A 16,581-nucleotide genomic window follows, 5' to 3' on the forward strand; every position below is an offset into this window, starting at 1 on the left:
CATGAACCATATTGATTTTGAACATAAGAAAGACAAACTACTGTGTAGCGCTTCGTCGTAGTAAATATTAATAAATTAATTATTTATTAATTTTGCATTTGTTTAAAATTGTAACAAAATATGTGGTGTTTAGTCTCTTAAAGTAACAGTAAGGTACCTAAACCGTACTCTAATTAAAAACACACAAAAAATAACTTCTTTTGGTGAGGATAAGTCCCTTGAACTCGTATGTAAATTATTATTGGAGTATGTGATCTATTGGTGCCTTTTTCGCGCTGCAACTGTTATTGCATATACACTGGTAGGTAGGGAAGAGAGATCTATACCCTGAAACCTATCGAGTTATTTAGTTTCTTGTGTTGTTTTGATTAATATTATTAGGTTATTCAAAAAATAATGGCAGATTTTTATCAAAATTTTATTCATTTATAAAAATAAGAAACCTGTCTTTTTTACTTCATATATACCATTGAAAAACTAAATCTTTCTTCTATTCATTAATGCTTTTATTCTTTTCTGAAACTTTATTTCCATTATTTCAGACCCTTACAATTAATGATGGAAAACAAAGTTGTGCATCATTTTTTTGGCATGAATTCAAACTTGATCATAATACAATGCAAACAGATCACAATATCAACCAAGCATGGAACAAAAAAAACACCTCCGAACGTACAGTACAGAGTTGGTTCCAAAAGTTTCCTAACGGAGATGAGAGTCCTGAATATAAGGATGCAGGGACGCCCTTCTGCTGTTGGAATCAAACAACTGAGAACATTAGTGGAAAGAAAAGCGCGCCACGCTGTTCGAGAAATAGCACAAGAATTAGGTGTTGGCATTTCTGCAGTTTCTACCCATCTCGAGCAAATTGGGAATGTCAAGAAGCTCGACAACTGTGTTCCACACGAACTCAGTTAAAATTAGAAAACAAATTGCCGTTTTGAATTGTGCTTTATACTAATTTTGTGCAACAGAAATGACCCATTTCTTTATCGAATTGTCACCTATAATGAAAAGTGGATCCTTTACGTTTGTTTGTTTTTGGTTTTTGAATTTCGCACAAAGCTACTCGAGGGCTATCTGTGCCCTGCCGTTACTAATTTAGTAGTGTAAGACTAGAGGGAAGGCAGCTAGTCATCACCGCCCACCGCCAACTCTTGGGCTACTCTTTTACCAACGAATAGTGGGATTGACCGTCACAATATAACGCCCCCACGGCTGAAAAGGCGAGCATGTTTGGCGCGACGGGAATGCGAACCCGCGACCCTCAGATTACGAATCGCACGCCTTAACACGCTTGGCCATGCCGAGCCTTGATCCTTTACGACAATAGAAAGCGATCTGCTCAGTGGCTTAACCGTGAGAAAGTTCGGAAACACTTCCAAAACCCAAACGTGCACCAACAGAAGATTATGGTCACTGTATGGTAGTCTGGTATTATTAGTTACAGCTTGCTCAACTAGGGACAAAATATCACTCCGGAAATTTACTGTCAAGAATTGGAAGAAATTCATAAAAATGCTAGCACCAGTCAATCGAAGAGCACCAATCTTGCTTCATGATAATGCTTAGCCACACATTACTCGAATAACGCCCCAAAAGCTCAGCGAATTGGACTCTGAAACATTGCCTCATCCTTCTTACTCCCCAGATTTTTTCAGGCGTTTGGGCAACTTTTTATAGGGCAAAAGAGCAGCAGCAGAGAATGGCTTGAAATAATATTTGAGTTCTAAGACTTCAGGGTTTTGGAATAAATAATCTTGTTTCCCGTTGACAAAAACGTGTGTAGATTCACTCGGTTCATATTTTAATTGATAAAGTTGCTTTTATATTTTTTTATTTCTTATTAAAGTTAAAACTATTTTTTCAAACAATCTAATGAAACACTCATGGAAAAAACTATTTTAGTAAAAATTGAGGATGTATATATATATAGAGAGAGTGAAAATAATTACATTTTATTGAAGTTAATTAGTAAAATAAGTAAAATCATAAGGGGGACTACGTTGAAAAGGGTAAATCCAAACCTCTGATTAGTTATATAATTAAGGAGAGCAGTCACCTTCCTACAACCGTCTGCCGGCAGCGGAGGGTGATATAGATGTTGGACATTGTGGGCGTGAGCACCCACATCTCACTCTCCTAATTTCTATTTATAATTCTATATCCACTGCTATTTTTCATTTCTTATGTGAGATTGGAGAATGGAGGTTAAGATTAATAGACGGTGTATCCCCACCGCTATCGCAGTCACCTTCAAAACCTAAGGTACATTTTATAATACTGCATTGTGGCTTCTACCCTGGGATCTTTTCAGTGGATGCAGCGTTTTTTTATCTAAAAAACTTGTTTTTGTTTCGGTTTGTTTTTTAGTTAAAACACAAATTATATACATGTTTTCAAAACAGAAAATATGATTTGGTTTGTTTTGAATTTCGTGCAAAACTACACGAGGGCCATCTGAGCTAGCCGTCTCTCATTTTGCAATGTAAGACGAGAGGGAAAGCAGCTAGTTATCACCACCCACCGCCACCTCTTGAGCTACTCTTTTACCAACGAGTAGTTTTATTGAACGTCACATTACAACGCCCCCACGGCTGAAAGGGCGAACATATTTGATGTGACGGGGATTCGAACCCTTAACTCTCAGATTACGAGCCGAGTGTCTTATCCACCTTGCCATGCCGGGCCCAGGAAATATGGAAGATTTCAGTTCTCCGGAACTGAGCCTACACTCTGATTAATAATGTGTTATTGTACTTACACCACTTTTTTAATAAGATTCTTGAAAACTTTAGATTAATAAGTGGAAGAATGGAATGGAAGATTGCGTTTTTTTTCTTATAGGAAAGCCATATCTTGTTATCTACTGTGTCCAATAAGGGGAATCGAACCCCTAGTTTTAAGGTCGTACATCCGAAGACTTAGCACTGTCTCACCAGGGGACTATAAGGAAAGTTAATAATATTGTTGAACCAAATTTTAAACCTAAATTCCATCATCTAATTTTTCTTCCCGTGGTAGAGCTGCAATTCGAAGTTAAACTTCCTATTTGGAAAGCACGAATGTTATCCACTTGTACAGATGTTGTTTTATGGCTAACTATTTGAGCTTTGAAAAAGTAATATCCAAGTTAATTAGTAAACAAATAAATTACTATATAATATACCACTCATGATAAGTATTTCAATTGCTATCGCAAGTACTTTGCCCTCAGTACCAAAAATAATGGTTATGCACATTAAAATAACTATCGGCACTGAACACCTAAACCTTTGACTGCTTACATGTTTACATTTATACTTTTAAAAATGAGATTAAAATAAACAGTTTTCCACTTTATATGTTGGCTTAACGTCAAATTGAAATGCTACTAACTTAAAAAGAATTAAAAACTTACTCGGATTGACATGTAGAGAGTCTGGGACACCCAAACGAACACAGTTTTGACTTTCCTTGGATCCGATTGGTGGCAGACCTTCACACACAGGAAGAATATTTTGTTGGCTAATTACTGGATGGCGCTTCGCATTGAAATACTCTAATCTACATATCTTATATTCCAGTGCTTCACATTCGTCCCGACAAACCTGTCGTGGTTTTGGGACGAGAGAGCTTTCATCACAAAGGGGAAAGGCAAAGTAGCAAAAAAATGGAATGGCGAAATGTTGACATTGGGCAGAGACATCTTGAAGAGTGGCAATCACAGTAAAAGCTGCGGCTAGTTTTTCTTCCAGCAACCCTTGACTTCGCAATGATTTGAAATAAACGGTCTTATTTGCAATATATTCAGAGCAGGTCGCTCCTCGATACACTTGACACACTCCCAGACCTGTAGCTCCATCTTCTCCTTCGGTCAAATCAGGAAAACTAGAAATAATTGTTCATCTTTAAATTTTGTTAAAAAAAACAACCTATACAACTCAGTCATTAATTAACTAGCATAAAATCTAAATAACACTGTTTTAGTTGTCTTACCCTACGCTTTACTGTTAATAAATATCTAGGTTAATACCGTTTAATGAATTTCCGGACGATTTGGCTATATCCAAGTTTTCTTAGCTTAAGTAATATTAATACTATTAATGCCTAGCTAATATACAAGTTTTTGATGATTAATTAATATCAAGGCCATTGTCATTTAATATACATCCAATTCCTTTGCTAACTGAATGATATCAATATTGTTGCCGTTTAATTAATACCAACGTTATATCCGTTAACTTAATATCTAGGAGAATGATTAATTGAATAACGTTCAGGCTATGACCACTTCATTAACGTCCAGGCTAATGCTATTCATACTCTGGTATTTAGTAGTTAGTTACCATCTAAGCTATTGGTACTCGTATTATGGTTTTTGCTGCTTAATATCCAGGCTACTGCTAAACGTAGTTTGGTTTTTACTGCTTTATTAATATCGACGTTATTGATACTTGTTGTTAATCTGGTTTTTACACGTCATTAATACGCAGGCTAGTGCCACTTACATGGTTCCTACTCCTTCAACACAATGAATTTATCCTTTTCTTTATCAAGATATTCTATTTCCTGATAATTTTCTCTGTGCTTATGATGCATTATTCACATGTTACCTGGAATAATGTTTGGGTTTGCAAAACATTATTCGTTTATTGTTTAATAAAGATAAGACAGGCTGTAAGTTCAGAATCACAGTTTTCGTAAATGCTATTTTGTAAGCTTTTAGCACAATCAATCAATACTTTCTCCAACTATTGATACTTTATCAGAACATACACAGCAAAGGCAGTTTTTACATTCGTTTTTAATTTTAATTTAAATCACTAAAACATTATTACAGCATAAATACCACTAAAGATTTTAAAATTTAACATTTAGACTTTTAACAGACGGGAGGAACACGTTTACTATTGTGAAACGGAATATTCTTAACAGGTATACTTCTCACAGGTCAACAACTTATTAAAGCAATATTTTCTGGTGTTTGTACATGTGCGTAAATATACACAGCTTTCAGTTGCTAACCGTACACTGTATTAAGCCTCATATTTCCAATACTTATAAAACAAAACTGTACATATTAACATAACCTTCACTGATCTAAAGCACCTTATATTATTTTCGTAAGTGCTTTGAAACTGTGTGTATCAAATTACTCTGTATTAAAATATACCGATTTTTGAAATGAAAGTGACCATATGTATGTCAGATTTTACACAAATCTATTTACGTTCACGAGAGAGCCAGATTATATTTGAAAGTAACTAAGTTGTAAATTCAAATTATACGTACAGGACACTTCACAGACGAAATCAGATCTGCTGATAAAACATCCACAACGTTTATGGTTATATTATAATTCTACGTCACAATAATGTACAATGGTGCTCGTAGAGGCTGGGGTAACTGGCACAAACACGGATGTTACTATGCGTTGACATGTTTGTCACTGATTATTATATTGCGTTACAGTAATAAGCAACTTAAGTGTCAAGTTTTTCATTTTGTTCTTACACAGTTTTGCTTATTACATTAAACAGAAACTGCTACTAAGTAAAACATTATTATTATTATTCTGACATGATTATTGGATTTAGACAATGATAAAAACGTCAACACATCATCCACACTCGACTACACTAGCACTGTACAGTCTCAATTATTAATATCTCGACCTCAAAAGCACGCGATGACCTGGAAGTTCATAGTATCAAAGCAATACCAGAATTACTAACCCAATACCTTCCAGTTATACATGCTCGTCTTCATTTTGTCTTGTCCCTGGCACCGACAAACAATGCATTTTTATAACGTATTGCTTATATATGCAATGAATTACAGATGTTTAGTTAAACATGATGTTCAGCTGGTTCTACAAATATTAATGGTTTCTTTGTACACAGCACAAAGCTATACAATAGACTATCTGTGTTCTACCACCACAGGCATCGAAACCCGGTTTCTAGAGTTGTAAGCCAAAACAATACAGCGTTAACTGAAGCGAGGTGTAACAATATTAACTCGGAATTAATTTGTTCGTCGTGGGCTTGGACCATCGATTAAAAATTTAGTTCTATACCGGATATATGAATCAGTGTTGTTTGTAGGTTTGTAAAAAAACTCTTGAATATAAACCATCATTTCTAATAACTGTTATTATAAATTGTATTATTTTCATGTTTTTGTATTAAAATATATTTGTGTTAAAAAAAAAGAAATTGCGTGTATCAATCCTATTGGCAAATAGCATAAATTTGATATATATTAACAGTTAACAGATTCTAAATTCAAATTTTCGGTTACTTGAAAAAATAATACGTTAACATACGTAACATAATAAATTGGAGACTCGTCCGTAGTAAAATTATCGTTCGTAACGCGGGCCCGACATGGCCAGGTGGTTACGGAGCTCGATTTGTAATCTGAGGGTCGTGGGTTAGTATCCCCGTCGCACCAAATATGCTTGCCCTTTCAGCCGTGGGGGCGTTATAATTTCACGGTCAATCTCACTATTCGTTGGTATAAGAGTAGCCCAAGAGTTGACGGTGGGTGGTTATGACTAGCTGCCTTCTTTCTAGTCTTACACTGCTAAATTAGGGGCCGCTAGCGCAGATAGCCCTTTGCGTAGCTTTGCGCGAAATTCAAAACAAACCAAACCTTAGGTAACGCTTCGAGCTGTCATGTTTTATCGATATAATCAAACTGGTTGTTTTTATTCTGACATCTTTTAAGTATTTCCTACACTAATATGTGAATAACCTATTAATAATAATACATCTATGATGCACGTGTTTTTTCTGTGACTACTGGCATATGGACGGTTTTACTGAGGTGCTAAAATGTCTAAGTTAAAAATAACTTATTTCATGGAAACTGCCAATCCCTGAACAATAATTTATTAAAGAGTTTTAGATTGAAGTAAAACGGTTTTTCTTAACTTTGTTTTAAGATAAAGAGATGAAGCCTTTTCCAAGGCTCTTAAATGAGGTTTGACGGAAGCCTAGGGTATTGTTCAGGTAATCCATCACGCGTGCTTCGGATATTTCATAACAATATGTAATAAACAAAAGTTCGCTTTGTGTACGAAATACGTATAGCAGCGTGTTAAATGCGTCAGAATTAACCTAAATGCGATTTTTTGAAGACAATTGTCCTTTTTAGTAGATTTTTTCCCAGAAGTGTGTGTTTTGTTTTTTTTCTTATAGCAAAGCCACATCGAGCTATCTGCTCAGCCCACCGAGGGGAATCGAACGCCTGATTTTAGCGTTGTAAGTCCGGAGACATACCGCTGTACTAGCGGGGGGCTTCCCAGAAGCATCATTTAATCCCGTGAAATTCACTGATGTTTCATTGTTTTCGTGTGTAATATGAGATTTATTGAAATTTTTGGGTCTGGAACGCAAGATATATAATTAACTGAATTTTACCGTTTTCCTGACCAGTGGGAATTGTGCATTTAATTTACGTACAACATATTATCTATTACTTACACGAAAACTAATTTTGTATACCATTATTAACATTCCTTTGCTAATGTAAATAACAAACCAGTGTTGTGTTAAAATACTTCCGTTTGTATTTATTATGGTTGAATAACAGTTTAGGCTAAGTTGCAGTTACCCAGAAATTGCTTTTTTGCATGTTTATAATTTTACACCTAATGCATAATTATATCAAATAGTATATTGATCATAGCGCTAACTGGCAACAATAGTTTGGGAAAAATCAATCTCACAAACGACACAAAACAATAATTTTTCTGCAGTTTCATAGACAATATTGTAAATAATAATATATGTAATATATTTTACAGTGAAACTCTGCCTTTGATACATCTCTCTTGTATGTTAAAGTATTATGTCTACTTAACTATATGTGTTATATAATAATAAACATCCCCGAGTGACATGTTTTTGGACTTATAATGGTAGAAACCGGGTTTCAATACCCGTGGAGAGGGAGAAGCACAGATAACCCATTGTGTAGCTTTGTGCTAAACTCCAAACTACTGTTTGTTTGTTTTTTTAATTTCGCGCAAAGCTACACGAGGGCTATCTTTGCTATCCGCCCCTAATTTAGCAGTGTAAGCCCACTCTAGGGCTACTCTTTTACCAACGAATAGTGAAACTGACTATCACATTATAACGTCCCCCGGCTGAAAGGGCGAGCATGTCTGGTGCGACGGGGATTCGAAACCGCGACCCTTATATTTCGAGTTGAAAGCCTTAACCCACCAGGCCATGCCGGGCCGAACTCCAAACAAACAAAAATAAAAAAATAATAATAAGTCTAGGCCGATATAATATATGTATACACACACTGCTGGCCAAAATCTTAAGGCCAATGAACATGAAGAAAAAATATGCATTTTGCGTTGTTAGACTCAACCACTTATTTGAGTAGAGTTTCGAAAGATGAATATAAGAAAAGGGAAAATAAAAATAAAAAAACTTTTTAGCATTTAATGGGGAAAATGTAAACACTACGAAATTAGCCTAAATATTAGCTGGTCAAAAGTTTAAGACCATACCAAAAAGAAGTCCTAAACAGGGTAAGAAATGCCCAACAAGAGATCTCGGTGGTGAGTTGCATAGCCGTCATTGTGAATATTTGTTTGTTTTTGAATTTCGCACAAAGCTACTCGAGGGCTATCTGTGCTAGCCGTCCCTAATTTTGCAGTTTAAGACTAGAGGGAAGGCAGCTAGTCATCACCACCCACCGCCAACTCTTGGGCTACTCTTTTAACAACGAATAGTGGGATTGACCGTTACATTATAACGACCCCACGGCTGGGAGAGCGAGCATGTTTGGCGCGACGCGGGCGCGAACCCGCGACCCTCGGATTACGAGTCGCACGCCTTACGCGCTTGGCCATGCCGGGCCTAAAATTGTGTGTGTTTTTCTTTTAGCAAAGCCACAAAGGGCTATCTGCTGAGCCCACCGAGGGGAATCGAACCCCTAATTTTAGCGTTGTAAATCCGTAGACTTACCGCTGTAGTAGCGGGGAGCCATTGTGAATAACCGCAAACATTCGCTTTGGCATGGTCGATATAAGCGTTTGCAGAAGGCTGGCTGGAATGTTATTCCAAGAGATGAAGATGGCTTCACGAAGATCATGCACTGTTTGGAATTGACGTCCATTTCTATAGACTTCCCTTGCCATCCACCCTGAAACATTTTCAATGGGGTTAGTTAGGGCGAACACGCTGGGTGGTCCAAAAGAATCACGGATTGCAGCGTTGACATGCTGAAAGATCCGGTCATTTCCACACAAGCGAGGACCTTCAATCACTAAGGATACTCTCTCAAACATGCTAATGTTGCCAGCTGCCGTTTGACGCCCCTGTATAACCTGAAGCTCTATTGTTCTATGAAAAGAGAAAGCACCCCAGATCATGATGGAACCTCCTCCACTGTGTCGTGTAGAAAATATTTCCGGTGGGATATCCTTGTCGTGCTAGTAACGTTGGAAGCCATCTGGACCATCCAGGTTAAATTATTTCTCATCGGAGAACAAAACCTTCTTCCAAATTTCTACGTCCCATGTTTGGTACTTCTCAGCAAAGTTTAACTGAGCTGTTTGGTGGTGTGGAAGGAGGCGTGGTCTTTGAAGACGTTTACGACTTCTAAAGCCTTTCTTTCGTAGATGCCGTCTTATTGTTCTTGAGCTCCATTCTGCGTTCGTTAATAGGGAAAATGTAAACACTACGAAATTAGCCTAAATACTAGCTGGTCAGAAGTTTAAGACGTGTTATAATTACAAGTGAGAACAAGAAAGCAGTACTACATTTATGTTTGAACACACGTGCAACATGATTACATTTTGTCTTGAAATCTGTAGCTCGTTCTAAAGGATATGATCCAAATCATTTTAACTAGTTAATCTGAACTTGCTTAGTCCGACTTTTACGCCTACGCATACCTGTGCAGTAAGTAATAATTCGTGATTCTTAACTTACTACAAGAAGATAAAGGCATCTAGATTTTAGGAACTCAATATCTTGACGAATGCAGAATTATTAAAACACGAGAAAATTTCATCCACCTGAAACATTGTTAAGTAACCAATTAAAAATACTCCGTGACACAAAAGTTAAATTTAATAACCTCACTACCTACCAAAAAATAAATAACTAAATAAATGGAGATTTATTTTGTTTCAAAATATTCTTGAGCATAAGAATATATGTTTAATTTAAACAATTATCTGGTGCAAGCTGTTTATTATGATATGTTGATGCGTTATTTTGGTGCAATCATTCATTTGGCAAAGGCAGAAAGCATTTTAAATATCTCTGAAAAGAACCTTTCATTTGGAATTTTTATTGTAAAGTGCTGTAAAACACTATAAAAAGTGGCAATGACTTTTCATCGTTTTTAATTGGCAATGTTTCGTTATTGGTTGAACACAGAACCACCACAACGTTTCGTTATTGGTTGAACACAGGAGCGTCCCTAGACACATCTGAGAATTTCATAATACAGTCACGATACAAAATCTGGAATCACTGTTAACTTATTTTACTTTTAAACATTTTTTATATTAAATTTATGTTTTGTTGGTTTTGTTTCAGATTTGTCTTGCCCTATGTAATAATCATGTCGTGAAGCTTACAAAACCAGTGAAATTATCTCGTGTGGATGTCAATGATAGACACAGAGAGAAATAGCTTAAAATAGAATCAAATAGGCAATTGCATATTTCAATATTGGATTTTGTAAAATATTCAGAAAACACATACTGTATCGTTCACAAAGATGCTTTGAACATGGTGGTAGCCATTTTGTTTATTTTTTGAACTTCGCACAAAGCAACTCGAGGGTTATCTGCGCTAGCCGTCCCTAATTTAGCATTGTAAGACTAGAGGGAAAGCAGCTAGTTATCACCACCCACCGCCAACTCTTGGGCTACTCTTTTACCAACGAATAATGAGACTGACCGTCACATTATCACGCCCCCACGGCTGAAAGGTCGAGCATGTTTGGTGTGACGTGGATTCGAACCCGCAACCATCCGATTACGAGTCGAGTGCCTAATACAACCTGCCCACAATTTTATTTTGTAACATGAATATATTTTGATATACAAACAGAAAAATAAAACAACGTATAATAACGACTATTAACTTCAGTTATTAGAAATGATGTTTTATGTGCAAGTGTTTTACAAACGTCCAAACAATACTAAGTCTAATACGTGGTCTAGAACTGAATCTTTTGTCAACGTTCATGAAAAGCATATTAATTCTTTTTGATACATCTGTACAAACAAGTTTAGGTACTAAAATAAATGTACAACAGCAGATCTGTTACAGTAAGCAGCGCACAGAGATAGCCCATTGTGTAGCTTTGCGCCTAACTACAAAGTAATTGTACTAGTCAAAAGAATTTCATGTTAGATGGAGACATCTGTATTTAAATTGTTATAAAGGAGTAAAACAATAGCGGAAAACATGTTTAAAATATAGTTCTGTCTAACAAGACTATGATTTACTGCTGTATTGTTAAAGTGAAGTCTTATCGATGCTTTCCGTTTACGGTTTTCTTTATGGGAAATTTGAGACATGGTGTACTCATAGATAGATAAAGAATATTTTATTGAAAGATACCTTAGAATAGTCTTCTATTCATACGTCTTGCTAACTCAATAAAAAGTGCAGAGTAACATAGTTTTTGTACGGTTTCTTTTTTTCATTTATTATTAACCAACTATCTAAAGTTCTGTAGTGTTTACAAACTCGATAAAATACACTTTTATTTATTGAATGGTCGAAAAGAACCAACCTTTGTATATTGTATTGCAAAAAAGTATAGCTCGACCTGACATGAATTCTTTGACACTAAAAACTTAAGAATAAGCTATCGTTTTTCATTACCCATCTGTATTTCAGTGCTGTAAAGCTTTTTCAAGCAGTTCGCTAATCACTTGTGGTTCAAAAATGGTACAGAAATGAAGGATTCTGTTTGTTTGTTAGTAGTTAAGCACAAAGCTACACAATGAGCTATCTGTGCTGTGCCCACCACGGGTATCGAAACACAGTTTTTAGCGTTATAAGTCATAAGACTTACCACCGTGCCACTGGGGAAAAAGAGAAGAAATAAACGTATATAAACGATAGATACTTTCTAGTGAATAAAAACGTTCAAACTAATTAACAAATAAACTCATGAACATAATAAAGATTACCAACTGTTTCTGACGTCGAAAACACCTTAAAAATAAGTGATATTTTCAACTCATCACTTTAGCGAAAAATATCGGATGAGTCAGTCACGAAATATTTAACAGTTCGTTTTCTAGTTATCAGAATCTTGGTAGTATTTATGCCACAAAATATACTTAAAACACTTTTAATAGAACATCTAATAAAAATTAACTTTTGGTTTTGTTATGAGGAACATATAAAAAAATTTTTACATACATTACGATCAGCTAAGATTTAGTTTCACGAATAAAGTGAACTAGAATAACAAAGGTTATTATTTTTTGGTATTGTAGTTTCTGTACGGGTTCTGTACTCCAGTTTAAGTTATAAAATGGTTTCTTCTTAAACTTAATACAACAGAAAGAATCTAATACTGACTCTTATGAGAAAATTCAATACACACACTCAATGCCTTTCATATAACTAAAAAGTATGTGTACAATAAAAAACTATACGAAATGGCTGGCTTCTCTTTAAGGGGGTTGTTTGTTTGTTTTAATTTCGCGCAAAGCTACACGAGGGCTATTTGCACTAGTCGTCACTAATATAGCAGTGTAAGACTAGAGGAAAGGCAACTAGTAATCACCACCCACATCCAACTGATGGGCTGCTCTTTTACCAACGAATAGTAAGATTGGCCGTCACATTATAACGCCCCCACGGATGAAAGGGCAAACATGTTTGGTGTGACGGGGATTCAACCCTCAGATTACTAGTCGAGTATCCTAACTACCTGGCCATGCTGGAATTTTTTTAATGAATGGGAGGTTATTTCTATAGTAGAGCTCTCAGTTCTACACCAAAAATTACAAGTTTTGTAAGCTGAATAATGACAGACAACTAGACAACTAGTAGAGAATTTATTTTACTCGATTTTCTTTTGGATTATGTCTCATACATATCAGTTATTCAATACTATAACCAGATGTGAAAATATTCATTTTTATTGTTTGGATTACTGTGAACGTGTTCTTCAATGGCATTCACCTATATTAAACATGGAGTGCAATTCACATGAAGTTTTATACTGTGTTGTTCCTCTGTCTCTGACTAAAACAAAAAAAAACACAAGCGGAAAGCTTCCATAAAGTAATCATAATCTTGGAATGAACTACTGTAATAGTAATAGCACACGTGCGATTGTTTCTAGAATTTGAAAAAGAGTTTATTTGTTGTTGTTCTTTTTGTCGGATGTTCTATAAAAGTTAAATAAAGGCCGTTTATGTTCCCTAACTTTTAACAGGCAGAGTAGAGAAAAATAGCTTATAGCATCCACCATCAGTTAACCGAAGAACAGGATTTGGTAGTTCGTCACTCTTATAAAGTAGCTACGGCCCCAAAGTGCGGATAGCGATTATGCGGCAACGAAACGCGAACCAAGAATCGTCGGGTTCACAGTCTAGTATGCTAACCACTATGGATTAGAAATTTCTTTAAATTAACTTTAGCGGTAATGTTGATTATATTAGGAATAGATGAAATGCACTTTCTAACTTTAACTTTTAGGGAATTTAAAAATAATATTAATAAAATAAATGCAAGTCTGTAATAGACTTCATATAATTTGTTGGGTGGTGCTATACCAACATTCTAATTGTCTAATATAAAAAAAAGTTTTCGAAACTAATCCAGTAATAAGCAGTTAATTTTTTCTAAAATATATATAATAATAAAACATTTTGAAAATCTGTGGTAAAATACCAATGAATGAATATCCAAACATAAGATCCAAACTGTGCATTAATCCTATAAAACGATATTTTGTATTTCCCTGTTACCAAAGTGGTGGAACCTCCAAGTCTAGTTCCTGAGCGGTGTTACTTTCCTTAGAGCTCTCTGTAACATCACAACTACACCACTCAAAACAATTAAAGGATGATCACGGCATATACAACACCTTAGTTTTAACAAGACACAGCTACTGATAGCAAATCATGTTAACGAACATTCTAGTTTATTTTTTATTAAAATTGCTTGTTTGCTTGTTGGAAAGAGCAAAGTTGCACAATGTGTTGTGCTCATCTCGTGTATCGAAACCCATTTATTAGCGTTATAAGTTTTGGGACTTATCACTGTGATATTGGGAGGCTTTTATTATAATAATAATAAACAAGTGTCAAGTGACCAGCCACGTGATTCTAATACGCAAGTTACATCATTGGAGCCCATGTCCACCAAACGTCGTATTGTAATGCAGACCTTGCAATGTAATGAATTACCAGAAAATGTTTGTTAATAAGGCGTATAACCATCTAGATCATTGAAGCAAATCGTTCGTCTCTATCGTTTTATAAGATGAGCGGATTAATAAGATGCTTCTACTGTTTGGTGGGGAATCAGGTGCTGACAAACATTTTTCTAGAACGCCCTACATATTGATCGATCCATGTGCACGCTGGGAGCATGTGTTATCAACAATAAGAAAATAGAAGTTCAAACCAAATATGTTTTCGTGTAGAAACGATACATGTTGTAAAACAGAAGGACATCCATAGGTCCCTCGCTGGTACAGCGGTAACTCCACGGATTCACAAAGCTAAAATTAAGAGTTCGATTTCCCTCGTTGGACAAAGTAGATAGCCTAATGTGACCTCGCTATAAGAAAGCACACACACAGACATTCATAGTCTCATGCCAAAGCACATACAGGTCAGTGATGTCATCAATACACATTCCTGCCCCGACCAGTACTTCAGCATCATCATATGAGTATCCTTCCTTCATGAAATTAGGGTTGGATTTCACTCCGGTCAATCTCGAAGTTCACGTACGTGCCGTGTATACAGCTGCAGTATGAACTATGTGTGCGTTTTCCGTCTGAAACTTTCGCCTCCAGGTGATTCGACTAGTCCACGTGTTCTTGCCACCATTGACAAAACTGTTGTTTTCTCTGACGGTGGGTTAGAACAATGCACACCATTGGTTGTTTAGCATAAAAGTCAACTTTATGAAGCGATTTCTTTCCGACTATTTGCTTACTGACTTCTCATCCAATTACTCTTCTAAACTGTCGATTAAGCTAAGAAGTTGAATTCCACTTATTGTCTAACAGTGGTCGCCTTACAAGGATTGTCAATAATAGTCTAACTTCTCGGATATTCAGCTGGTTAACTCTATAAGTGATTCCCAAGTCGTGTTAACCATACTTTGTGAGAATGATGCCTTCGTTTCTTTGATCGGCTTTTAACCGACTTACTGTTCCACAACACCACTGAAATCTCCGAATGTCTTTGCATACCTGCTACTCCGACTTCTAACACTGTGTATCCTTTGCTTGAACATAACACTGAAATTTTCAGGTCAGTTTACGAGACTATCCACATGACACTTGTTTTGTACGTATTACTTTATTAGTAGCAGGTATAACATAGAAAACTCCGAGTATTTCTTTATTGCCTTAATCGTTTTGAGGTTTCTAATACTACACAATTCATTAAGTTATTTTGTTTATTTGTGTTCAGATATACAAAAGAGAAAAACATATAGAATAAGGATTTCTTTTAATGCCACTTAACAACTGAAATATTAATCCTCACATAAACAGATTATTCAAAGGGTCTTTTGAATGTCATACTTACTAAGAGTTATAAATTATCATACGCTATATTTAAAGATATAAAAACCGTTGCTCGCTTACATTTTTTAATTTGCAATGAACTAACCTACTCACCGATTGTATATCAACAAACAAGTTTCATATCTTTATTACATATATATTGTTTTTACAAGGTTTGGTTTGTTTCGAATTTCGCGCAATGCTACACGAGGGCTATCTGCACTAGCCGTCTCTAATTTAGCAGTTTAAGACTAGAAAAAAGGCAGCTAGTCATCACCACCCACCGCCAACATTTGGGCTACTCTTTTGCCAACGAATAGTGGGATTGGCAGTCACATTATAACGACCTCAAAATGAATAGATATCAATATCACACATCAGTGTACAGTATAGTATCAATACTAAAACGAACATTTCCAGAATGAACAGATATCAATATCATACATCAGTGTACAGAATAGTATCAATACTAAAACGAACATTTCCAGAATGAACAGATATCAATATCACAGCATCTCTGTTCTGTAATTTCCTCCCTTAATTCACAAGCCCTCCAATGGCTCAGCGGTATGTCTTCGGACTTACAACGCTAAAAACCGGGTTTCGATACACGTGGTGAGCAGAGCACAGATAGCCCATTGTGGAGCTTTGTGCTTAATTCAAAACAACAACGACAAACTACAACTCTGAGTTCACTGCAAACAACTTTAAAGGGATTTATCCGTTCTTGACGCAAATGCTTTATCACGTTATATACAGCCGAAATAACACTGACTGTCTTCGTGAGTCGCACACGATTAATATAACTCACGGTATAATGCATCTCTGTGAACACCC

General features: G+C 35.9%; 1 protein-coding gene across 4 annotated transcripts in view; it reads right to left on the reverse strand.

The window, feature by feature from the left end:
• Window positions 1-16,581, reverse strand: part of LOC143223251 (inactive tyrosine-protein kinase transmembrane receptor ROR1-like) — a 162,370-nt gene that overhangs the window by 14,040 nt on the left and 131,749 nt on the right. For all 4 annotated transcript variants that reach the window (XM_076450953.1, XM_076450956.1, XM_076450954.1 and 1 more), the window contains one exon: window positions 3,401-3,870. In XM_076450953.1, coding sequence (XP_076307068.1) covers window positions 3,401-3,870 — 470 coding nt within the window. The remainder of the gene's footprint in view (window positions 1-3,400; window positions 3,871-16,581) is intronic.

Source organism: Tachypleus tridentatus, chromosome 8 (genome assembly GCF_004210375.1).
Source record: "Tachypleus tridentatus isolate NWPU-2018 chromosome 8, ASM421037v1, whole genome shotgun sequence".
NCBI classification, from domain to species: Eukaryota; Metazoa; Arthropoda; class Merostomata; order Xiphosura; family Limulidae; genus Tachypleus; species Tachypleus tridentatus.